The 26,263-nt window shown below is 44.0% G+C and overlaps 1 protein-coding gene and 1 pseudogene across 8 annotated transcripts in view; one reads left to right on the plus strand and one right to left on the minus strand.

Moving 5' to 3' along the window:
* Agbl2 (AGBL carboxypeptidase 2) overlaps nt 1–26,263 on the minus strand; it is a 43,801-nt gene that overhangs the window by 10,706 nt on the left and 6,832 nt on the right. For 6 of the 8 annotated variants that reach the window (XM_060371421.1, XM_060371416.1, XM_060371420.1 and 3 more), the window contains 9 exons: nt 24,671–24,724; nt 22,398–22,586; nt 19,748–19,855; nt 14,700–14,853; nt 11,111–11,893; nt 9,496–9,652; nt 5,235–5,361; nt 3,351–3,451; nt 2,126–2,256 (listed from right to left, as the gene is read on the minus strand). In XM_060371421.1, coding sequence (XP_060227404.1) covers nt 2,126–2,256; nt 3,351–3,451; nt 5,235–5,361; nt 9,496–9,652; nt 11,111–11,893; nt 14,700–14,853; nt 19,748–19,855; nt 22,398–22,586; nt 24,671–24,724 — 1,804 coding nt within the window. The remainder of the gene's footprint in view (nt 1–2,125; nt 2,257–3,350; nt 3,452–5,234; nt 5,362–9,495; nt 9,653–11,110; nt 11,894–14,699; nt 14,854–19,747; nt 19,856–22,397; nt 22,587–24,670; nt 24,725–26,263) is intronic. The other 2 variants (XM_060371418.1, XM_060371422.1) reach the window with 1 other exon arrangement.
* On the plus strand, nt 23,995–24,380 carry LOC110550730 (large ribosomal subunit protein eL28-like; annotated as a pseudogene).

The following is a 26,263-nucleotide window of genomic DNA, read 5'->3' on the forward strand; positions in this document are numbered from 1 at the left end:
AACCTGAGGGACAGAAATGGTAGTTGGATTCAAATAAAATACACTGTGTTCTCTGCACAGGCAAGAGGGAACAAAGATTAAGAGCACTGGCTGCTCTGGAAAACCTTTCTTGGTTACCCAGTGCCACATGGAGGCCTACAACCATGGGCAACTCCAGTTCTGGGGATCTAATGCCCTCTTCTAGCCTTGATGGTCACCAAGCACACATATGATAAACATACATACATGCAGGCAAAACAGTCATACGTATAAAATAAAAAAACAAATCTTTAAAAAATTAAATGAAATAGTAAAGGCTTAATAATAAAAAATACATTCAGGCAGGCTGGGGATAGTGGCGCACACCTTTGATCCCAGAACTTGGGAGGCAGAGACAGATGGATCTCTGAGTTCGAGGCCACCCTGGTCTACATTGTAAGTTCCAGGACAGCCAATGCTACACAAAGAAACCCTATCTTGAAAAACCAACCAACCAACCAACCAACCAACAAATAAACAACAACAACAACAAAAATACAGGCATAATTGTAGCTGTAGATAGGCTGACTGTATTCTTGCCAATTGTAGGTAAGTATAGATCTCTTGGACAGTCACCTCTGAGACCCAGAATTTCAGACGTAAAAGAACGCAGCTGTGGGATATAAGGATGACTTTCTTCCCTGTCTTCTCCATTGTTCTGGTCCCTCATAGTACTTCTGTAGATTTCCTGTCTGATTTTAGGATGCAGGAGTGGATCCAATTGGAATCTGAGAAGCCTGAGGAACACCGAGAGGCCAGTGGCCTCACCATCAAGACATCCAACTGCTTTGAACATAACAGGATCTAACTGTCTTGAAAGGCTTTACCAGTTGCTAAGTTGGGCTTGGGAAGCCCCACCTTCCTCACTTCTGTTTGCTGGTCTGGCTCTTTTCAGAGTATGTAATTATGACTGTAAGACTGAAATCAGTCTAGATCCAATCAGACTGACACCTCCTTCAATCACCACTGATATTTTGTTCTAAATTACTATCACTTTTCATTTGAATTATTACAAGAGCCATTTTTTTGTTTTGTTTTTGAGACAGGATGTGGTGATTTGAATGAGAATGGCCTCCTAAGTTCATATATGGGGGCCCAGTTAGCAGAATTGTTTGAAAAGGATTAGAAGGTGTGGGCTTGCTGGAGGACGGGTGTCGCTGAGGGAGGTGTTGAGGTTTCAAAAGACTGGAGCCATTCAGTGTCTCCTTCTGCCTCCTACTTGCATATCAAAATATGAGCTCCCAAGTCAGTTCCAGTGGCATGCATCTTTAATTCTAGCACTCAGAGGCATAGTCAGGTGGATCTCAATGAGTTCGGGGCCAGCCTGGTCTACATAGTGAGTTCCAGGACAGGCAGAACTATGTGGTGCCTCAAAGAAAACAAGATAAAGCAAAACCAAAAAGGAGATGTGAGCTCTCAGCTGTTCCTGCCACTATTTCTTCGTTCACAGACTCTAACTCTTTGAAACCGTAAATCCAATTAAACACCTTCTAAGTTATCCTGGTCATGGTGTTTTGTTGCAGCGATAGAAAAGTAACTAGACCTAAGGTCTTCCTATGCAGCCCTGGCTTTCCTGGAACTCACCATGTAGATCAGGCTGGCCTTGTACCAACAGATACCTGCCTATCTCCCTCCAGAGCACTGGAATTAAAGGCATGTGCTACCATACGTGGCCCAGGTCTCAAGACATGGACATGCTTTTATCTGAATGGGCATGCCTTTAATTCAACAAGGGTAGACAGATCTCCATGAGATTCAGGCCAGCCAGGGTGATACAGTAAGACTGTCTCAAAACAGATAGATAGATAGATAGATAGATAGATAGATAGATAGATAGATAGATAGATAGACAGACAGACAGATAGATAATAGCAGACAGGTAGATAGGTACACGATACGTAGATACATAGATACATACACAGTTAGGCAAATAAATAAATACATACATACATAAATACATAAATAAATAAGAGGGCAGGGTATCGTGTAAATGTAACTTAGGCTTTCCTTAAACCTCCAATGCCCCTGGCCTCTGTTTCTCAAGTACTGGAATCAAGGATGTATTACCAATCTCAGCTTTTTTTTTTTTTAAAATGAAGTTTGTTACCTGGTTTCAATGTCAGACAAAGGAATATCACTCCAGTTTACTTCTAAATCCATATCTTGTCCAAAGTTATTGAACTTTTTGTAGATTTCTTGTTGTAAGAGATCCTTAAGCTCTTGTAGACAATGCATGTACTATAGCAGAGGGAAAAACAGTTTTATAAGCTTTTCCTGAAACGTTTTTTAGTATATGCTGAAAGGCACTTAATTTATTGTTGGGGTAAGCTGTAATGACTTCTACTGAGGACATTGTAAGTTATATAGGCTATACAAGTAAAACTATTTTAAAGTAGAAGATGACTGAGCAATGTCTTAGCCACTATTCTATGGCTATATCTCACTTCTGCAATTGTTTCATTTATTTTTCTAAGTTGCAAGCATGGTGTAGTGGTTTGAAAGAAAATGGCCTCCATAGGCTCCTAGGGAGCTATTAGGAGGTGTGACCTTGTTGGAGTAGGTGTGGCCTTGGAGGAAGTGTGGCATTCACTTCCTGCTGCCGGAAGATCTAGACACAGAACTCTCAGCTCCTTCTCTAGCACCATGGCTGCCTCCATGCTGCCATGCTTCCTGCCATGACAAGGATGGCCTGGATAAAGATGTAAGTAAGTAGGAGAGGCCTTCCCTCAGATGAGGGAGGAGGCCTTGTGTTCCATCTCCAGCATCACAGGGGGAGGGAAGTGCTGGCTGAACAGTACTTCTAATTCTTTACCAAGCATTGCACCCAAGGTAGTACACAGCAAGCCAACACTTCAACAGGGACATGAGAGATGAGTTACTATGGATGCATACCCCCTCTCAAATTGAGTAAGAGAATCAGAAAAAGCCACTGGAAGAACAAGGCCAAAGGAAACCTTCATGCTTTAGGACAGAGGCAAGCTTGAGAATACTTACAGTGGAGGCGAAGGATAAGATTTTAAGAAACTGAAAGGACATGGGAAAGGAAAGCAAGTGAGGCCTAGCCGTACTTAGGGGCTACAGGGGTATCTGCTTCTGCAGAGGGCAGTATTCGTTCAGTGAAGTGAGTGTGACATGTGTGCAACCATGAGTAAAACTGTAAGTTAGGGACAGTTTACTGTTGTTGACAGTTTACAGGCTAGGGGTTCTATTTTCTCTGATGATAAAAAACATCAGGTAAAAATAATATTAAGAGGAAGACAAAGACTGTCTGGGTGGACTCTGGACCCATGTGAAACTCAGCAGAGCAGTGGTGCCCCATTATCCATTTTTACCTTGGTTTGGTCAGGATCACAGAAATCCAGAAGCGTGTCACAGACATGATAGCCTAGGGACTTCAGATCTTCAATAGTGAAGTGAGTATCTCTTTTACTACCTGGAAAAAACAAAACAAAACAAAACAAAAAACATTTATTAGATTAAAAAAAAAAGGGGGGGGGATGGAGAGATGGTTTAGCAGTTAAGAGAATTTTCTCTTCTTGCAGAAGACCCAGGTTAGTGACCCCAACCTACATGGTGGCTCACAACCATCCATAACCCAATTCCAGGGGAATTCATTGCTCTCTTCTGAATTCTGCGGGCACTGCCTACACATGGTGCAGGCAAAAGACTCACACACAAAAATATCAAAATAAAAATGTAAAAATTATGTGTAGCCATAGGTTTCTATGAGCATAAGTACAAAAGTGCTCAGAAAGATCAGAGACATTGGGTCCTCTGGAGCTGGAGTTACAGGCAGTTGTGAGCTGCCTGACTTCAGTGCTGGGATTGAACCCAGGTCCTCTGGAGGAGCAGCAAACATTTTTAGCCACTGTTATGTCTCCAGCCTTAAATCTTTTACTTCTAAAATATTTATATTTATTTTAATTTTTTCTTCTTTCTTTCTTTCTTTCTTTCTTTCTTTCTTTCTTTCTTTCTTTCTTTCTTTCTTCTTCTTCTTCTTCTTCTTCTTCTTCTTCTTCTTCTTCTTCTTCTTCTTCTTCTTCTTCTTTTTTTTTGAGACAGGGTTTCTCTGTGTAGCCTTGGATATCCTGGACTTTCTTTGTAGACCAGGCTGCCCTCAAATTCATACAGATCCACCTGTCTCTGACTCCCAAGTTATGGGACCACAGGCATGTGCCACTGCCCAGCTTAATATTTATTTTATGAATATGAATGCCTTTTTTTTTTGTATGTATGTCTGCACCATGTGTGTGCTTGGTGACTCTGGAGGTCAGAAGAGGGTGTCGGATCTCCTGGAACTGGAGTTACAGATGACTGTGTGTACTTGGGTTCTGGGACTCAAACCCAGATCCTCTCCAAAGAAGAGTGAATGTTCTTAACAACTGAGCCATCTTTTCGACCTCTTAAATCTTACAGGTTAAATGCAAACCTAATTTGTGAGCAGCTTTTTAGAAAAATACCACTTCTCACAGGCCTGGATGGCTCAGCATTAACAGTGCTTCCACAGGACCCAAGACTGGTTCCTAGCACCCACACTGGGTCACTCACAACTGCCTGTAACTCTAGCTCCAGGGAATCTAACACCCTCTTCTGACCCCAGCAGGCAAACTGTACACACATAGGACACACACACACAGGGTACACACGCACACACACACACACACACACACGCTATACACACATACACAGACGCATACAGATATACACAATACACATGAATAAAAATAAATTTAAGGTACCATGTCTTATTCTAGAATAGCAGGTTTCTGAACAGGATAGCGCCTCCCCCACTCCCACCCCGCCCCAGCTTTAGTTTCACTCAGAAGAATCTTTGACAATAAAAAAAGTTCACTATTGCAATGGATTGTCAAGTTCTTTTAAAATTATTCTGGTTTTACTTTGTGGCGTGTCCTGCCTGGTAAAGTGCTATTCAAAACCAGGTCGTAATATTGTCACTTTGAGGGAATGTGAGCATCCCAGAAGTTCAACAAGTGACCCAGGGTCACAGAAATAATAAATGCAGCTGGAAGTCAAACCTGGATCGTCCCAATTCCAGGCCCTGAGGAAACATTACGGCAAAGCACTGGATTCTACGTTCCTGTTTAGGGTACCTAAGGCCAGCGAGGAGATCCTCTGTAGCCATGAGGTCTCCAGCTTTACCCAGCCCTTTCCCTCCCCCACCCCAGACACTGCACATTTCCCAGCTTTCCTCTTACCCAGGGTGGACCCACCAAAGGTGGACTCTATGGTGTAGCTGTTGGTGATGCCCATCCGCCACATGACGACTCTTCCTGTTCCTTCTTTGCATTTTTGCACCTTAAAGTTACAGCTGTCGAAAGAGAACTAAAAAGAGAACCACGATCGTTAATGTGAAACGAGGGTGGTTCTTCGGGAGATTCCGAGGCATTATTTCCTAAAGTATGTTCCATTAAGACACTGATTTGGAGAATTGTCAAAATGTAGTGGTGGCTGAGGAGCTCTATGGTCGCCTCAGCTACAGAGATAATAGGCCTCCCAGCATTTAATGTGGACTGTGGTCTTTAAAAGGGAAAGAAAAAGATAATTACACTTCCTAGCCTTCTTCACCTTCTGTCCCAAAACATCTTGCCAGATAAAGATCCCTAGGAATCTGGGAATACTGGCACACTTTGATCAGGTACTGGCCAGCTTTTGTAAGTCTTTTTCTTTTCTTTTCCTTTCTTTTCTTTTTTCTTTTCTTGACATGTATCCCAATGGATTTTCAATCCTCCTGCCTTTGCCTTTTGAATGCTGGGACTATACGAATGTGTTTCACATGGGCTTTATGACTTACTCTCTGCCACAGAATATGAACTCTCAGCTCTAGGTTTTCCGACAAATAAGTTTTTTGTTTGTTTGTTTATTTGTTTGTTTGTTTTTCAAGACAGGGTTTCTCTGTGTAACCCTAGTTGTCCTGGAAATCACTCTGTAGACCAGGCTAGCCTACAACTCATAGAGATCAGCCTGCCTTAGCTTCCTGAAGACATGTACCAGCACTGCCCGACCTCTAAACAAGGTTAATGATATTGATATATATGTTTTTAACTCCCTCCCCATAGTCTCTGTCTAGGGCTCTCTCCTTCCGTGGCTGTTGCTTTAAAAAAGAAAAAGAAAAAGAAAATCCCAACCGCTCTATTTTAACAATACTCAAGAGCCAGATGCTGGGATGAAAACCTGCTAGCTCAGAGAGGCAGAGAAAGCACCCAGCTGACCTTCCTTTTTAGCTCAGGTCTGGATGGAAAAAAATCCTAAAGGCTCGGACTAGAGCAATCGCTCAGCAGTTGAGAGTGCTGGCTGCTTTCCCAGAGGTTCTGCGTTCAGTTTCCAGCAACCACATGGTGGCTCACCATCTGAAATGGAATCTGATTCCTTCTTCTGGTGCATGAAAACAGAGTGTTCATATACATAAAATCAATACATAAAATCTTAAAAAAAAAAAAAAAAAAGGCCTAAGCTTAAGCCCCAAAGAGCCAGCTCAAAAACCCAGGGAGCTAACGCCTAAGCTATAGAGCTAAAAATCCCCCAAAGCCCTTTCTCCCTCTCCACACTGTCTTAAATACCCCTCAGCTCAAAGTCCCTCCTAGTCTTTAATCACCGTTAGCTGGTTTCTGTGCCACCTCTTGACCTAGCGTTAACTTTATTAAATCCTGTGTACAGGATTAAAGGTGTGTGCTAGGCTGTTTAAAATAAACAGAAAATTCTTGGGTTAAAGGTGTATGTTAGGGTTCAACCATGGCAAACCGGAAGCAGGGTTTCACAATTTTGGGGTTCACAATGGGATAAAAAACCCTGCAACACATAGTGTTAGTCTTTTCACTAGGTTTTCAATGTCCTTTTCTTTTCATGCCCAGCTCAGTTCTTCAAGATCTGCAGCCTGTAGCATATCTGGACATCATCCTGTCCTTCTACGGAGGATCACAGTGGGAAGGGATTTCAGTCTCCAGCGCTGTGGGATCCAGGGGTTCTAGAGGAGTACCTTAGAGCAAGCCTGCCTGAAAGGCTGAAGGAGCCAGAGCAGGCAGGGTTCTAATTCCTGCCCCATAGTTCTGCATTTAGCCGTTTTAGCTACTGACTTATAGATATTATTTCATCTGAAGAAAAAAAAAGGAGAGAAAAATGCTTCTTTTGTAATAGAGAACAGGTTGTAAAACATTTCTCACACTGGTTTTCTGTTTTTGTCATGGGGCTAATGTACCCTAGGGCTGGCTTCAAACTCACTATGAAGCCCTGTGTGATCCTCCTGTCCCCACCTCCTGAGTGCTAGGATTTACCAGTGTGTGCTGCCATGTCCTGCATATGTGGTGCTCCTGCAAGCTAGGCAAGCCCTCGCTCAACTGAGCTACATCTCCAGCCTTGTCACACATAGCCCAATGTGATAAAATTTGAACTATCATTTTTCTAAATCCAACCCAATCTCTAATGACAGTTATACTTGTGAATCTACTTATAATGGAAAAAAGCAACTTGTAAACTAACGTACATTATCTGTATTTGCCCAGTGGTCACAAAGCTGTTAGTTAACTATTAAGCTTTAAGTTGTTTTCAACAGTTGTTAAGTTTTTAGCCTAGACTAGCTTCATGATGTCTCCTGTCTTGGCCTCCAAAGTGCTAGGATTATTACTTTACTTGGTAAAAGTTTCAACTTTTGACCAGGCGAAATAGCCAGAGCAATTAAAAAAAAAGGTTATCTTGCCACGTGGAGGTGGTGCACACCTTTAATCCAAGAACTTGGAAGCAGAGGCAGGTGGATCTCTAAGTTTGGGGTCAGCCTGGTCTACAGAACAAGTGCTAGGTCAGCAAGGGCTACACAGAGAAACCCTGTCTCGAAAAACAATCAAACAAACAAAAAAATGTCTTGAGACAGGGTTGAGCTCAGTGGTGGGGCACACGCTTAGTATGCAGGAGCCTGAGTTCAGTAACCCCCCAGTCAAATAATTTTTAATTGAGATAATTTACACATAAAGAAAATGAATTAATTTAAATTACACAGCTGCATAAACAATGTATATAATGCTGCTGTTAGGCATGGTGTTGCATGCCTGTAACCCTGGTATCTGAGGGGCAAGGACAGATAGATGGCTGCTGGTTTAAATAGAGAACGTGGGGCAGCCAGGGCCACAAATCAAGACCATGTCATAGACAGACAAGCACACAGCCCCAAAGTTTAAAAATACCCAATTCAGCGGTTTATTTACACAGTTGTTCACCTATCACCTCAGTCTCGGTTTAGACCATCTCCGTAACCCAGAAAGGAATCTGAGGTCTAGGGGTGAAGCTGCTGCTAACGTGCCTGCCCTCATATACAGGTCCCAGAGTCAGGCCTGTCCTCTGACCTTCACACTCGTGCTGGGGCACACTCACAGTGCCCTGTTCTGAAAACCAACAAATGAACAGATACAGATTTGCCTTTTCTGGGTTGTGGACATAGCTCAACGGCTAGCGCAAACAAGGTCCTGGTTGATCCCTAGCATGGTAAGGAAAAAAATGTCTCTTTTGAGCATCATATAATATTGGAATAATATAATATTGCATCTGGCTTCTTTCACTTAATGTATTCAAGGTGCACTTGTGTCCTAGCTTATCTTTCTTTGTAGCCCTTGCTTGCCCGGAACTTTCTATGTAGACTAGTCTGGCCGTGAAGCACAGAGATCTGCCAGTTTCTGCTTCCAGAGTGCTGGACTTAAAGTCATTCACTATCATGCCTGGCTGACCCACCATTTAAAAAAAAAAAAAAAATGGTCTCTCTGACTTTCTCTCTGGGGGTGCCCCAACGTCCCCCTCTTTCTTTTCTCCTATGCTCTTCCACATTTCTCTCTATCTCTTTGTTTCAGTCTCTTTCTCCCTACCCTCTACAATAAATCTCTTCATATGAGGAAAATTTGTTGTAAATTAGATTTTTTTATGTGTGTAATGTTTTGCCTATATGTATGTGCACTATATGTGTGCCTGCTACCATCAGCGAACAGAAGATGGTATTAGATCCCCTGGAGTTGGGGTTATATATGGCTGTGGGCCACCATGTGGGTGCTGGGAACTGAACCTGCATCTTCTGCAAGAGCAACAAGCGCTTTTAATGGCTCAACCATCTCTCCAGTTCCTGATAAAGCAATTCTTAAAGCTACACTTTAATTCTTGACACCTAGGGGGCTAGAGAGATGACTCAGCAGTTAGGAGCACTAGCTGCTCTTCCAGAGGACCCAGGTTCACTTCTCAGCACCCACATATCTGCAACTCCAGTTCCAGGATTTCTGACACACTCACAGAGACATCTATACAGGCAAAACACCAATGCACATAAAATGAACAAATAAATCTTTTTTTAAAAATCCTTAACACCTAGGTCCCTGGGATTCACCGAAGACAATAACGTTAAACACAATGAGCCAAACACTTCATCTAGGAAGCAATGCGTCCCTTTGTCCCTCAGTATGCAGTCAGAAGATTACAGCACACGCTTACCTTGTCTGGTGCATTCTTGCTCAACATTAAAGGGAAGACTCGCTCGTGCAGCCAGTGCTTGCGGCTGTTGCTGTTACAGCCGTACAGGAAAATGTTGTTCTTGCGGCTGTGCCCGTGGAAGTCACAATACAAGAGAACCTCTCTTTCCTCCAGAAGTCTATTGGGGGACAAGCAAAGGATGCGGTGAACATCCAAACTCGTAGGAGAGTAAATCACTTGCCCATCCGTGGCCGCAGAATCCGTCAATAGTAAGAGCAATCCTTACACGCTGGCCAAACCCATCAGTCCAGCCCTTTTCCTATGTGGACACACAGGTGTGATTAGAAACTTTCACCCGTATCTTATCTGTTATGTGCTCACTTCCAGCGGAATGGAAGATTTTTAAGGTGGGTGCTATTACCTGACAGCCTCAAGCTGCTTTCACACAGTCCTGAAAGGGCAGACTAATTTATTACTTTCTCTTCATTAGAAGCAACATATGGTGATGTTAGGGCCCTCAGATTCTGCGTCAGAGAGCCTGTGTTCAAATTCGTACCCTGTTGCTTGCCAGCTCTGTGACCTTGTTCAAGTTATTTAACCATTTTGGAACTCAATTTCCTTATTGCATACAATAATGGATATTGACCACATGCAATCTCCGAGGGTGAATGGGGACAGCAAATGGGCCGAGGTGTAAAGCATGGATCATAGTATCTGTTATTTCATACTTAGGCACTGTTAGTTTCATTATGATTACAGTTTCATAGCGATAAAACTCCCCTGATCTTTTCCATCCAGTTGTGTTTGACTGAAAAATGAGACTGAGCCCAGCATGGTGGCACAAGCCTTCAATCCCAACAGAGCAAGGCAAATCTCTGCAGTTTGAGGCCAGTCTGACATAGTGAATTCCACCCCAGACCTTCCATCAGAAATGAACATGTAATTACTGGGCTGGAGAAGTGGCTCTGTAGATAAAGTGCTTATTATGCAAGCATGAGGACCTGAGTTCAGGTTCCCAGCACCCACGTAAAAGCTGAACATGGTAGGGGAGTGTCTACAGCCACAACACAGAGAAGGCGGTTGGGGAGATACACAGATTCCAGGAGCTTGATGGCCAGCTAGTCCAGCCAAAACAGGAAGCTCTAGGTTCGGTAGGTGATTCTGTCACAAAAGAGAAGACGGAAGCCAGGCAGTGGTGGTGCCCACCTTTAATCCCAGAACTTGAGAGGCAGAGACAGGCAGATCTCTGTGAGTTTGAGGCCAGCCTAGTCTACAGAGAGAGTTCCAGGACAGCCAGAGCTAAAACAAAGAGTCCTGTCTCACCCCCTCCCCAAAAGGATGAAACTGGGACTATAGCTCAGTGAGAGAGTGCTTGCCTAGCATGTGCTAAGCCTTAAATTCAATTCCAGAGGGATGGGAGGAGGGTTAAAATGGTTGCTATATTGATGCATGCCTAGTTTTCTTTTAGAGACCTGATGCGATTTAAAGGTCTGAAAATTAACTTGTGACTGCAAAGACCCTCCAAGCCATACCAGACCCTCAAGTAAGAGAGAGCCTCCTCCTCCTCCTCTTAAGGTAGGAGTACCTAGCACTAATGCTCACAGCGTTCGCAGAATTATCAACAAAGAGGTCTCACCTTTTGATCATGGTCTTGGTGTGCCAAATGCAAGGGAAAGAATCCTTAAGAATAGTCTTATAATGCCTGTTCAGGTCCCTTCCAGCTAACGAGCACCGGTAATTCCCCACAATCACACCATCTGGATTTAACATGGGAATCACTTTGAAGACAAAGATGTCCCTGAGCAGCTGGGCATCTGGGCTGTTGCTAAGGATGAAGTCCAAAAAGCCTCTCATGATCCAGGAGCTGTTACTTTCTCCAGGGTGAACTCTGGCGCTCAGCACCACAGCTTTCTTTGCAGCCGCCGCTCGAGGGTCCCCGGATGGGTTGGTGATGGTAAGCAAGTAGACTGTATTCCCTGCTAGGCTCCTGCACAAAGCTCGCAGCTTGCAGAACTGAGACTGGATGGGGTTGTTTGCTACTGACAAGAGATAGTACTGCAAGTCAGTATAAGTGTATGGGTAAAAGTGTGCAAAGAAGCAAGTGTCCTGGTCATGAGGAAACTGAACGGTCCAGGTGAGACAATATAACGGCTGCTGCCTGTCGTCCACGTTGTTCTTATAGTACTTGATTTCATGACCTTCTCTCCTCCAGCCAATGTTGTAGGTGGCGGCATCCAACTGAGAGTACATAAGAGGTTTCATCCCTTCTGCATAAAGGCTCTTGGGTTTCAGCAAGTTGACAATAGTGAAGCGATAGGTGATGTCCTTTCTGGTGTTCTGAACTCTAAAGTAAAACCACTGAGTGTGTTTGTCTGTGTAGAGGTCAGTTCGCAGCGTGAGCTCATACTCAAAGATGCCTCTGTAACATAAAGAAAGAAAAAAGAACATTTCTACAGCTTCATCACCTCCCTCTCAAAGCAAATATGGGAAAGTATTGTTTTCTCCTTGGAAAAACAGATTGATGACAACTGGCTGGCACAGCTGTTTCTTTTCAGGTTTACCTACTTTTCCAAGTCTCATAATATACTAGTGAAGCATGTGGGAGGAAAATTTGTTTGGGACTGAGAAGGGAGAGTTCCAAATCTCACTATGAGCTGGCTATGGTGTGACGTACCAATAATCACAGCACTTGCGTGGCTGAGATAGAAGGATAATAATTTCTAAGCCAGCTTGGACCACACAGTGGATTTCGGGCTGGCCTGAGTTACCTAGGGTTTTTGAACTTAGGGAAAACTTGTTTTAAAAAGCCAAACAAACAAATTTACTGCTGCAAGGGGTGTTTGGAGGTTCTGTTAACTTCTTGGTCTCTTTGTGGTCCGTTGCTAAGCAGTGTCTTGTCACTGTAGCATGTTTCCCTGAAACACACTGCACAGTGCCCTCTCTTGGCTGCTTGCTAGCTATCCATCTCACAGGTGAGATCAAGTCGTGAAAAGCCTCAAGCCCTAGTGCTGATTTCATCTCTGGTCATCAATTTGAAGATCTCTGGAGTACATTCTCTTTGCATAAAGGGAGCAAGATACTGGGGCTGGCGAGACAGTTTGGAGGGGAAGGGTCCTTGCCACGAGGCCTGATGACCTGAGTTCAGTTCCCAGAACTCATGTGGTGAAACCCAGAATTCACGAAGTAGAGAATCGAGTCCTTCAAGTTGTCCTCTGACCTGCACAAACACATACACACATGCATGCCCCAATGTGTGTCCTTTCCTCTGTAGGAGAGTTTTTTTTTTTTTAAAGAAAGAAGCTAGGTACAGTGGATCACACCTACAATCTTAGGACTGGAGCCTGAGGCAGGAGGTCTCTAAAGTTAAGGCCAATATCAGAGACATAGCAAATCCTGTCCCCAAAAACAAAGAAATAGAGATGAAAAGCCAAATTCACAAAAGGAAATGTATAAGGCAAGGAGAACAAGCCATTCACCCACGCCCATAATTACGAAAATGTATATTGAAATAAGTGGACAGTGGGTAGGGACAGCTCAGCGGTGGGGCATGTGCTTAGTATGTGTCAGGCACTGGGTTCAATTTAAAATCTTCTTTAGATTTATTTATGTGTCGAATGTTTTGCCTGAGTGTATGTATATGTGCCATGTGTGTAGCTGGTGCCTGTGAAGGTCAGAAGAGGGGGTCAGATCCCCTGGAACTGGAGTCATGGGTGTTTGTGAGCCCCCGTGTGGATGCTGGGAACCTGGGTTTCCTGCAAGAGTAGCAAGTGTTCATAACTGCTGAGCCACTGCTCCAGCCCCGGGCTCCATTGCTTCTTGTCTGCTATTTTGTTTTGGGACAGAGTCTCTTTATGTATCCCTGGATATTCTGGAACTCACTCTGTAGACTAGGCTCACCCTCAAACTCAGAGATCCACCTGCCTCTGCCTCCCGAGCGCTAGGATTAAAGGCATGCGCCACCATCGGTTCCTGGCTCAGTTTGTAAATGCTGAACCTTCCGTGTTTATCTGGTCAGCATTAGGAAAGAGGCCTTTCCACGTACCAATGAAGGGAACTGAAGCCACAGTGGAGCTTCAAGTGTCCAAACCCTTTGACCTAATAATTTTCTTTTCAGAATTCATCCTGTAAGACCACAAAAATTTAAAAACATAATTCATAAGGGTGTTCATTCATTAAGATAACTAACCAAAAAACCATTGTGATTGGCCCTGAAGGACTGGGTAAATACGGTATGGCATAGACAAAAAATTATATGCACGCTTCAGTTATTTAAAAATGAGGACTTGCATCATTACCCAGGCTGGTCTTGCACTCCTAGCCTCTAGCAGTCCTCCTCCCTTAGCCACCTGAGTAGATGGACACACAAGCACATGTCACTGTGCCTTCACAAATAAACACGAGGAGGCACATATATTCACATATGTATACTTACACATACTTGTACATGTAATCTGTGTGTACTACACATATGCATTTGGACACACATACCAAACTACTGATAGTTCTTCCACACAGGGCTTTTTATGCTGCACAAAGTGTTAGAGTTTTACGTGTTGTTGTGTGTGTGAGCGTGTACACGCGCCACGGTGTCTGCGTGGAGAGCGCAGGCCGACTTCGTGGGGCTGCTCGTCTATTTTGACCTTCAGGTGGGGTCCAGGGATTGAACTCAGGTCGTAAGCTGACAGGCAAGTGTCTTTACCCACTGAGTCCTCTTGCTGATACGACTATTTTTTTTTTGGTCTTTTGAGACAGGGTTTCACTGTGTAGCCCTGGCTGTCCTACACTCGCTTTGTAGACCAGGCTGGCCTCGAACTCACAGAGATGCGCCTGCCTCCCAAGCACTGTGTGCCGCCGGTGCCTAGCTCACTGATACAACTTTAAAAAAAATTATTTTTTTTATTGATTACAATTTATTCACTTTGTATCCCAGGTGTAGCCCCCAACCTCTTCCTCTCCCAAGTGCCCCCTCCCTCCCTCTGCGCCTCCCATGCCCCTCCCCGAGTCTACAGAGAGGGCAGATACAACTTTGCAGTGAGCTCTTCTTTTCTTTTGTAAGCAGAGGAAATGACCTAATGTTTTATTCCGGGGGAAATTAGTCATAATTAGTCCACTCTTTGTCATCCTCTTAGTGCGTTTTCTACCCCTCCTGGATTCCTGAAGTCATTCCCAAAGACACCCCTCGGCCTTCTTGGTCTCCACCCTCCGAGAAGCTCCTTGTTACTCACACTCTGACAGCTTTCTGCAGATTCCCACTCTCAAACCGGGACTCGAACAGCAGGGTACTATCTTCCGGCCCTTGTAACGGAACGGCGAGTTCCTTGATAACTCCTCGTTTGCCTCCTACTCTGGAATTTGTGAAATAGGTACCTTCCGTGGGCACTGCAGATGAGAAAAGAGACTGTTAGGCTCCATTCCATTCAGAATTAATTCATCGCTGCCGAGCCCTACCCACCCTACAAACATTCCATGGGTTATTAACTGTCCTTAGCTTTACAGCTGCCAGATGCTGTAGCAACCCCCATAGCAATGGGGGTTGAACCCAGGGCCTCACACACACACATCTCCCCCCCACACTAGTGTTCTGCCTAGTAAGCTCCAGCTCCAGCAGAGGCCCTTGATTTCCTACAGTGCGTTGCTCTCAAGCCTGTAAGTGGTTTAGAGTACTGCCTTTTTCGTCAGAGCCTTGGCAAAGCGGATACTGCTTGTCTCCATCTAAATATTGATTTTAAAGGATGTTGATGAGAGCTGAAGTCCTCGCCCAGCTTCCTGGAATTCTGGTGGAGGCTAGGGTAGGAGGATTGCCACAAAGCTCTGGACCACGCAGCAAAACTATACCAGATCACCAAAGCTAAAACAACCAACCCTGACATCCTAAATGTCAGAAAGTGAGAGAAATCAGAAACAGGGCTATTTTGGCTGCTTCTTAAAAAAAGCTCTGAAAACATCTGCAGTCTTGTTCTATAAAACATTCGACTAGGACTAAAAAGGATAATGTCAAATAAAGTACATTGCATATAATGTTTTGCCATATTCTTCCAGGATAAAATGAAGATAAGACATTTGAGAAGAATTGGCATGGGTTAAATTTTCCTAGAGGAGATTCAAAATGTCAGTAACTAGTGAAAAATAAAGGTTATGGTGAGCATCTTATTTTTAAAACAAAGCTATGGGGAATGCTCTTGTAGAAGACTGGAGTTGGGCTCCCAGTGGCCACATGAGGAGGCCCCTAAATGCCTGAAACTCTAGTTGCAGGGGATCCAACAATCTCTTCTGATACCAGAGAACCCTCTACTCATATGTATATATACACACACCTACACACAGGTAGACATAATTAAAAAGAAAAATCTTTTGAAAAGAATGCTTGGCCGGGCATGGTGACACACGTTTTTAATCCCAGCACTCAGGAGGCAGAGGCAGGTGGATATCTGAGTTCGAGGCCAGCCTGGTCTACAGAGTGAGTTCTGGGACATTCAGGTCTACACGGAGAAATCAAGGCTATAACAAGAAGTGTAGCTTAAGAAAATTAGGTATTCTGTCGTCAAGATGGCTCAGTGGATAATGACAATTGCCACCAAGCCTGATGACCTGAGTTGTGGTCCCAAGGATCACATGGTGAAAGCAGAGTACCAGCTCTTACAAGTTCTTCTAATTTCTAAACATATGCTGTGGTACACATGACCACCTCCCCCAAATAAATAAATGTAATTTTCAATCCTTCCTTCCTTCCTTCCTTCCTTCCTTCCTTCCTTCCTTCCTTCCTGCCTTCCTTCCCTCCTTTCTTTTGGTTTTTTGAGACAGGGTTTCCCTGTGTAGCCTGTCCTGGACTCACTTTATAGATCAGGCTGGCATTGAACTCACAGAGATCTGCCTGCCTCTGCCTCCTTGAGTGCTGGGATCAAAGGCATGTGCCAACACGACTGGTTAATAAACTAATTTTTAAAAATAAAAAATTAGGTTATTTATAATCCATTCCTCCTGATGCTTCAAATAATAATAAATTGTTTAAAAATATTTCATGACTTTGCATACAAATTTAGTGAGAGTGTTACGTGTTTTTTGTTTTTTTCTTTTGAGACAGAATCTCTGTATGTAGCTCTGGCTGGCCTGTAAGTTCATACATAGACCAGGCTGGCCTCAACTCACAGAGATCTGCCCTACCTGCCTCTGTTGGCATTAAAGGCACACACCACACCAGGCCCGACCCCTTACTTTTGTTTTTGAGCCAGGGTCTCCCGTGTACAGGCTGGCTTGAAGCTCCACATGGAGCCCAGGATATGCTTGAGCTTCTGATCTTTCTGCTCCTGTCTCCACAGTGCTGCCTGCTCTCTGGTGCTGCAGACTAAGCCCAGGGTTTTGGAACTGCCAAACAAGTACCTTTCTATCTGAGCTGTGTTCCCAGCTGGCATCTGCAGGTTTCACACATCAGATCTTTATAGTTTCAAAGATCTCTCTTTGTCCCACAGTATTTAGTATTGTTTCCTAAAGAACCTATTTTATCATTTTTCTTTGATACTCCTGTTAATTTGGTGAAAATTTATTTTCTTGCTTATTTGTCAATGACTTTGTGATTTAGGCAATTTTAGTATCCATCAGATACTTCATAAAATCCTGCATTTCTTATGAAGATCACAATTGTAAGCAATTTTTACTATACTTTCATTATATTTATTATATTATTATATAATTATAATATTATATTATATAATAAAATATACTTTTATTATACTTATTATATTAATATATTATAATATACATTATATATTTCAGCAGTTAAGACTCACTAATTGTCAAGATAATGCTATGAAGTATGTTGACCATGGGGCATTAAAAAAAAGCAGTGTTTGTAAAGAATCTGATTTTTTTTCATTCATTTGTATGTGCATGCTACGTATGTGCAAGTACCCATGAAGACCAGAAGAGGACATTAGGTTCCCTGGAGCTGGAGTTACAGGAGGTTGTGAGCTACCCATTGTGGATTATGGCAACTGAACGCAGGTCCTCTGGAAGAGCATTAAGTGTTTTCAGCTTCTGAGCTATCTCTCTAGTCTCAAGGATTTATGCACATTTAATCATATATAATCATATGTATGTATGCATCTTTGTAGCACTCGATGGCCTGGAACTCTCTATGTAAACGAGGCTGGCCTTGAACTCGCAGAGTTCTGCCTGCCACTGCCTTCCAAGAGCTGGGATGAAAAGTGTGCACTACCACTCCTAGCCTCAGGAAACCGATTTTCTTAACTGAACCTTGTTACGACTTTTATTTTCATATGCAATTTTGTCTCTGTAAAGTTTAGATAACAAACAGCCGGAGAATAAACTATGGCAAAGGAGAAAATACCCAAATAAAGAAGTGATCAGGAGAAGAAAATAAACACAGAGGAAGTAGGAGCAGAAATAAAATCAAGTGTACAGGGCTGGAGAGATGGCTCAGAAGTTAAGAGCACTGTCTGCTCTTCCAAAGGTCCTGAGTTCAATTCTCAGCAACCACATGGTGGCTCACAACCATCTATAGTAAGATCTGATGCCCTCTGCTGTCCTGAGGCACACATGCAGGCAGAACACTGAATAAATAATAAATAAATCTTAAAAAAATAAAATATTTAAAAAAAAAAATCAAGTGTACAGAAGCCCATTCTAGCCGAAAGCTGGAAGCCTACAGAGCAGTTTTTTTTTTTTAAGAAACTGCAAAGTACCATTCAGCAAACAGATGCCATTAATATAGAAATTTCATTATTTTATTTAATATTTCAAAGTATCATTTAAGGTGGACTAACTTCTGTAACTCAATAACATTCATCAATAAAGAGAAATGTGCTGGGCATGGTGGCACACATCTATAATCTCAGGACTTGGGTAGTAGGGGCAGGTGGATCTCAGTCAATTCAAGGCTAGCTTGGTCTATAATAGTGAGCTTCAGGACATCCAGGGTGACATGGAAAGATGCTGTCTCAAAAACAAAAGAAAAGAAAAGAAAAGGAAAGAAAGAAAGAAAGAAAGAAAGAAAGAAAGAAAGAAAGAAAGAGAGAGAGAGAAAGAGAGAGAGAGAGAGAAAGAAAGAAAAAAGAAAGAGAGAAAGCAAAAGAAAAAGCAATGTATCATCATTTAAAAAAATAACTATTGGGCTGGAGAAATGGCTCAGCGGTTAAGCACACTGGCTGGTCTTCCAGAGGACCCAGGTTCTATTACTAGTGCCCATACAGCTGCTTACAACTGTCTGTAACTCTAGTTCCAGGGGATGTGATGCCTTCACACAGACATAAATGCAGGCAAAACAGCAATGCACATAAAATAAGACATTAAAAATGTTAAACTGGGTGGTAGTGGCGCACACTTCTAATCCCAGCACTTGGGAGAAGAAGCAAGAGGATCTCTAAGTTTGAGGTCAGTCTGGTCTACAGCATGAATTCGAAACAGCCGGAGCTAGAGACACCCTGTCTCAAAAATATACATGTATAAATATAAATTAAAAGGAACTATTGAAGAGCTAGAGAAAGATGGTTCAGCGGTTAAGAGCTCTGGTTGCTTTTCCAAAGGACCTGGATTCAATTCTTAGCACCCACATGGTATCTTAAAACTACCCGTAACTCCAGTTTCAAGGATATACCCTCTTGGGACCTCCATGATTATTGCATGCATGTGGTGCACAGACATTCATGCAGGAAAAACATCCAAACACATAGACCAATATTTAAAAGTAATTAAAAATAAACTGTTGAAAACATACAGCTCATCGGTCATGACTGTCAAAGCTTCCGCACAGGCCAAAGATAAAATTATCATTAAGGTGGCAATTTTAAAGAGCACTGTTAGAGGCAGGAAGATCCAACAAGTAAAAGAACTTGCCACCAAAGCCTGACAACCTGAGCCTAAGTCCTGGGTCCCTCCTAGTAGGAGGACGTAAGTGACTCTCAGAACTTGTCCTCTGACCTCTCTTTTACTGCGTATGTTATGGTGTACCTTTTCCCATACAACACATCCTCCTTATTCCCACGCAAGTATTTGTAGTAAAAAAGGAAAGATGTGAAGCTATTTTTAGGGCAGGCAAGATGTCTGAGAGGGTCAAGGAGCTTTTCATCCTTGGAACCAACGTCAAGGTGAGAGAGGACTGACATCAGGTGTCCTCTCACCTCCAAATCTACACCATGGCACATGTGCCCATAAACACACAGACACAGGGATGCGTGTTTAAAAAGTCAGATCACTTTTATTGTGCACGCTAGGTTTACTGTAACTCTGTGGGACTTATTATTCGCTGTTCTGACAGTACCTGAATCCAGCTGGTAGACAACTGTGCCTCGCTCTTCTCCCACAACCTCTGGTAGCCTTTCATGTCCCGTAGGTTGGTAGAAATACTCCGGCTCAGGTGGAACCCACTCTGAAAGAAGATATTTTCCAAAGTACAGAATAAGAGACGACACAATAAAAGTGAATATAGAATTATAATTACTCGAGTAGTTAATGTTGTTCAAGCCAACCTAATTCTCATCCCAAGTTTCTGGCCTGCTTATAAATTCAGTGTCATGCTTCCTTCCGTAACAGCTACAGGCAGACACTGAACAAGCGGCATGCCAAATGGTAGCATGTGCCCAGTATGCACAGGATCCTGGGGGTATTACCAGCATGGATCCATATACAGTAAGAACATAATTTTTTTAAATAATTTGTTTGTGTGCATGTGCCTGCGTGTGTGTACACGGGAGCTCTGAGGACAGCCTTCAGAAGTTTGCTCTCATCTGCGCGTTGAAGGCAGTGTCTCTTTGTTTCTTCCCTTGGACTGTGTACTCTAGGCGAGCTGGACCTCAAGCTTTCAAACAACTCTGTCTCTATCTCCTGGCAGCGCGGGGATGACAGACGTATGCCGCCCATCAGTTCGAGCTTTCTACGTAGACTCTGGCATTCAAACTCAGCTCGTCAGGCTTGTGTGTTGGCCGTCTACCCCCCCACCCCCCATTATAAATTTTAAAAGAAAATTTAAAGTATACCAGAACGGTTACTATCAGTGGTTGCATCTTGACCCCGGGTTTCCCTGAAGTAAGGGAAATGTGGTCAGATACATGCTATTTGATTCTTTTATATTTTAATGTACGTGTGTCTGGATGAGTGTATGCCAAGTGTGTGCAAGTGCCTGTGGAGGGCTGGGGTTACAGGTGGGTGTGAACTGTCTGACCTGAACTTGGATCTTCTGGAAGAGAAGCGAGAGCTCTACTCTGGGCAATTTCGCGTCAACTTGGCACAAACTAAAATCATCTGAGAAGAAGGAATCTCAATTGAGAAAACACCCCCCTATGCTCGGGTGGTGAGAAAGCCTGGGGGGGCATTTTCTTAATTAGTGAGTGGTGGGGGACAGCCCTCTCCTGGGCTGGAGCCAGGGTTCTGTAAGAAAGCAGGCTCAGCACGCTAGGAGGAGCAAGCCAGTAAGCAGCCCCCCTCCGTGGCCTGCTTATCAGCTCCTGCCTCTGGCTCCTGCCCTGTTTGAGTTCCTGCCCTGACGTGCTTTGAGGATGAACAATGATGTGGAAGTGTGAGCCAAACAAACCCTTTCCTCTCCGAGGTGCTCTTGGTCACAGTGTTTTATTGCAGCGGTAGTCACCTAAACCAGGAAAAGTTCTTAACCACTGAGCCATCCTTCCAGCCTCAGAGACACAGTTTGTTACTACAGAAAAGCACCTTCCTTGTTTCAGAGAAAATAAAGCCTTAAGCGATGAATTTAAGAGTCAGAAATTTTGTCTTTTTTGCTTGTTCTGTTTTTTTGAGACAGGGACTCTCTGCATAGATCTACACACATATGTGTATGCATGTGTGCCATGTGCATGCTTGGTGACCTAGGAGGGCAAAAAGATGGCGTCAGGTCTCCTGGAACTAGAATTACAAATGGTTATGAACCACCACGTGGGCGCTGGAAATTAAAGCCAGGTCCTCTGGAATGGCAGCCAGGGAGCAGAGCCGCATCTGTTTTCCAGGTTCTTTCACCAGCCTGGATGTAAGTGATGGAGTGCATAGTGCAAAGAACACACTTTTTACTGTTCTTAATTTTATTTTGAGCTTTTTATGCGAATAGCAGAGTTGGGCTTTTGTGTTTTGTTTCCCCGCTGCTGAAGATGAAATTCAGGCCTTTGTTCAGTAGCCAGAGCTACGTAGGTTAAACTCAAAAAAAAAAAAAAAAAAAAAAAATATATATATATATATATATATATATATGCAAAATATTGTATGCCAGTTGGGTAGTATATCACACCTTTGATCCCAGCACTCAGGAGACAGGCAGGAAGGTCTGTGAGTTCAAGGTTAGTCTGGTCTATATACCAAGAGCTCATAGGCAGGTAGACAGGACTCTTACATCACAAAACAGAGTCCACAAGCTGAGTGGGAATGGAGCTTGGTGACAGAACACTAATGCACAAAAGCTGAGAAAACAGGCTTGAGTATTTATAAATTCTGGCCTCAAAAAAGCTATCCTCCCACTCCTGGACACAGAAGCATTCTAGTGTCTGCTTTGGTTAGTTACCAGACGTACCTCCTGTCTCACCTTCTATGTCGGCATGAAACAGGAAATTCTAAGGCTGGAGAGTTGGCAGCAGTGCTGAAGTGTTTTCTGTGTGAGCATGAGGACCTGAGCTGGACTGCACGAACACACACTGGAGAACTGGGAGCTCTGGGGAGCTCTGGGGAGCTGGGGAGAGGCGGGTCTCTGGGGCTATCTGCCACATTTGTGAGGTCCCAGCGAGAGCCGCTGTCTTAAAACCTGGGGCAAAAGGGCCTGCTCCTGAGACATGATACCTTGGCCTGATCTCCAGCTTCCGTGTGCCCACAATACAGGTGCACGTGTGTGCACATACTCAACTTTAAATCCTACAGCCTTGTAACAAAGCATGATAAAACAGTAGGAACACACACACACACACACACACACACGTTACCAATGTGGTGAATGTTTTCCTTGATGACCTCACACTCTACTGGCCATCTTGGAAGCTGCAGGGGCCCTCGGCTAGAGATGAACGAGAAGAGCTCTCGGGGTTCTCGAAGGCGTGGCTTTACTTCATCCAGGTCATCGTAAAGAAGCTGCCTGCTCCTCAGGAGTGGGGAGCTTAGCATAAGGGAATCTGCTGAGAGGAAGAGGAAACATAGGAGCAACTTCCTTTTCCACCCCCAGGGATTTACTGCTCTTTTATAATGAGATCACTTTTAACAGCAATCCGGGTGTGGTGGTGCACAGCTCTCACCCCAGCTCTTAGGAGGCAAAGGCAGGAAGATTTCTGTGAATTCAAGACCTGTCTACACAGAGAGTTCAAGGCTAGGTGGGCATACACAGTGTACACAGAGAGATGCTGCTGTAACATGCCCCCATCACCATTAAAAGCTTAAAGAAAATAGACCGCATAAAATGACAGATAAAAATTATAAACCGCTAGGTCAAAATTCTGCATAATCTAGATTTTTGTTTTTCAAGACAAGGTTTTTCTTGTGTAGCTTTGGCTGTCCTGGAACTCATTATGTAGACCAGGCTGGCCTTGAACCCACAGAGATCTGCCTGCTTGTCTCCTGAGTGCTGGGATTAAAAGTGTGCACTGCCAATCAAGAATGTTTAAAATTCAAGTTAATGGGTCCAAGATCTCCCAACAGTGAAGACTTTCACTTCTCCTGTCAACACGATGGGGGAAAGCACAAACACTCCATTAACTCTAGTGACAGAAGCACACAGACCTAAACTTAAATCTCCAGGACATAGGCAAAAACATTGGGCATGGTCACATACGCTTGTGGACAGCATTTCTGAGAGGGCACCCAATGTTGTCCTCCAGCCTACATACACATACACACACACACACACACACACACACTCACACTCACTCTTAAAAGACAGACAGACAGGGGGCTGGAGAGATGGCTCAGAGGTTAACAACACTCACTGTTCTTCCAAAGGTCCTGAGTTCAATTCCCAGCAACCACATGGTGGCTCACAACCATCTATAGTGAGATCTGGTGTATGGGCAGAATGCTGCATAAATAATGAATAAGTCCTTAAAAAAACACAGTTAAGAAAAAAAAAAGACAGAAATAGGAAAAAAGGAAAGAAAAAGATGATAAAAGAATGAATTCTCAGGTGGTGGCGGGTACTTCAGCTGGTAGACTGGTAAGCTGGTTTGCTGCCAAGGGCCTGCAGGCATGAATTCAGAGGCCACGGCCTATATAAGAAGTGGGGATAAAGGTGCAGGGCTTTTTTCCCAGTTTGGGATGGTCAGAGGCAGGCAGATCCACTGAAGCTCACTGGCCAGGCAGTGTAGCCAAATCAGTGAGTTCCATGTTCAGTAAGAGAGACCAAGTCTCAACCACACGCCCGCCTGTAATCCCAGTACTATGGGAGGCATGGAAGGCAGAGGCAGGCTGTGAGTTCGAGGCCAGCCTGGTGTACAAAGTGAGTCCAGGACAGTCAAGGCTTCACAGAGAAACCCTGTCAAAAAAAAAAGCCCTTTCCCTTTCCATCTCTGGCCGCCGTAGGGTGGGGCTGCTGCTATGTCCACGCATCTGCAATGGATGGTTGTTCGGAACTGCTCCAGTTCCTGATGGAGAGGAGCAAGCAGACATACAGCACCGAGCCCGGTAATCTAAAGTGCTGCAGCTCCTTGCGCTTCAACGGGCTGATTCACCGCCTGAATCCGACGGCAAAAGGGGCCGTGGCCGCCACGAAACGCAGATCTGGTCAGCGAAAACCCGCCACTTCTCACTCAAGGACCACCATCAACAAGAGTGCTCCGGCCACCCTCAGCAGCACCAGACACATGATCTCAGAGAGGAAGCACCGCCCTGATCGCCGAAGCGCGGCCGTCCGCAGTGCCACCCTGCCAAGCCAGAAGCTGGTGGTGAAGAGGACCAGGACCAGTCGCACCAAGAGCTCCTGAGCACCACACCCCAGAAACAAGAGTCCACTGACTTTTTAAAACACACACACACACACACACACACACACACACACACAAACATACACACACGAGAGGGGGGGGCTTGTCTCAAAAATTAAGGTTGCGAAGGATAAAGACATACAGCATTGGCCTCTAAATGTGAACATGCACACCCACAAACATATATACAACATACACCATGCAAACACACACATTTAAAAAAAAACTATAGTGTAGCAATTGACAAATACAATTTCAGATCCATGCTATACTTATCTGAAGTTCAATACCTCTGGGTCCAGTGTCTATCTGAGCATGCGCAGTTGAAGATAAACAGGTAGGCCCTAGAAAGAAAGAAGGAAGTACCATTTGCTTCCCTCCCCATCTCTTTTTGCTTTTCATCCCCACACTGGGCCCCTGAATTTCTATATAAATCTTTACCCAATAAATATGGGTGAGACAACAAACATTTGGAAAGGTAGCAAAGTGAATTTAAAAGAAAACCTGAGGCTGGAAGGATGGTTCAGGGACTGAAAGTGCTTGCTGTTCTTGTGGTGGACTGGGGCTCAGTTTCCAGCTGGATGGGCAGGGGAGCTCACAGCTTCCTGGAACTGCAGCTCTAGGGTATCCTGGTTTCAGGGGCACTCATGTGGACATACCCACACAACACACACACACACACACACACACACACACACACACACACGTAATTTAAAAATAATCAATTATTTAAAAAAGATTTTTGTTGGGTGCAGGGGGGGAGGGTGTTGTAGAAGGATGCTGTGTATTGTACGGATGTAGCACCTGCCAATAATAAACCGGATGGCCGATAGCTTAGGCAGGAAACAGGAGGTGGGATATTCAGTAGACAGAGAGGTTTCTGGGATAGAGCCAGGTGCTTGAGATTCAGCAGGCAAGACGTGAGCCCAGGTAATCAGCCATGTGGCAGAATGTAAATTAGTAAAAACGGGTTATTTTAAGTTATGAGCTAGTCAGAGAAGAGCCTTGCTATATGGCTTAGGTACTTGTAAATAACATTTTGAGTCTCTTGAGTCATTATTTCCAGGGAGCTATGGGGGCAGGAAAAAAAAAGACAAAAACACAACAACAACACTGCGCCCTACAACAGGATGCCTTAAGCTCCAGCATTTGGGAGGCAGCAGAGCAAATCTCTGAAAATATGAGGCCAGCCAGGACTACATAGTGAGAGGCTGTCTTGTGACTTCATTTTTTTAATTAGGATTTTATTTTTATTTTATGTACATTGCTCTTTCCCCTGTTTGTATGTCTGCAGGTGTTTGGATCCCCTGGAATTGGGGTTACACACAATAGTGAGCTGTCATGTAGGTGCTGGGAATTGAACCTGTGTCCTCTGGCAGAGGAGCCAGTGCTCTTAACCACTGAGCCATCTCTCCAGCCCCTGAGGCTATTATAGGGATTATAGACATAATCCCTATAATGTACACAGAAGATAGAAGCAGGAGGATCAGGAAATCTGTTCTCCCGACCCCACCCCCAGCACAGGGTTTCTCTGTGTGGCCTTGTTTCCCTGAAACTCACTCTGTCGACCAGCCTGGCCTCGAACACACAGGGATCTGCCTGCCTCTGCTGCCCAAGTGCTAGGATTAAAGATGTGTGCCACCACTGCCTGGCAGAGGATCAGGATTTCTAAACCAATCTGGGACAGATAGCAGGACTCTGTCTCAAAAAGTCAAAGGCTGGAGATAAGGGATAAGGCTGTTGCCTACCTCTGAGTTTGATGCCTAATTGTGACATTGTGTGTGTGTGTGGTGTGTGTGTAGGGTTTTCCTTAAAAGTTATTTTTTTGCAAAGATTTGCAAAAAAAAAAAAAAAAAAAAAAAGAAAGAAAAAAAATACACACA

The sequence above is a fragment of the Meriones unguiculatus genome, chromosome 18, assembly GCF_030254825.1.
Source record: "Meriones unguiculatus strain TT.TT164.6M chromosome 18, Bangor_MerUng_6.1, whole genome shotgun sequence".
NCBI lineage: Eukaryota > Metazoa > Chordata > Mammalia > Rodentia > Muridae > Meriones > Meriones unguiculatus.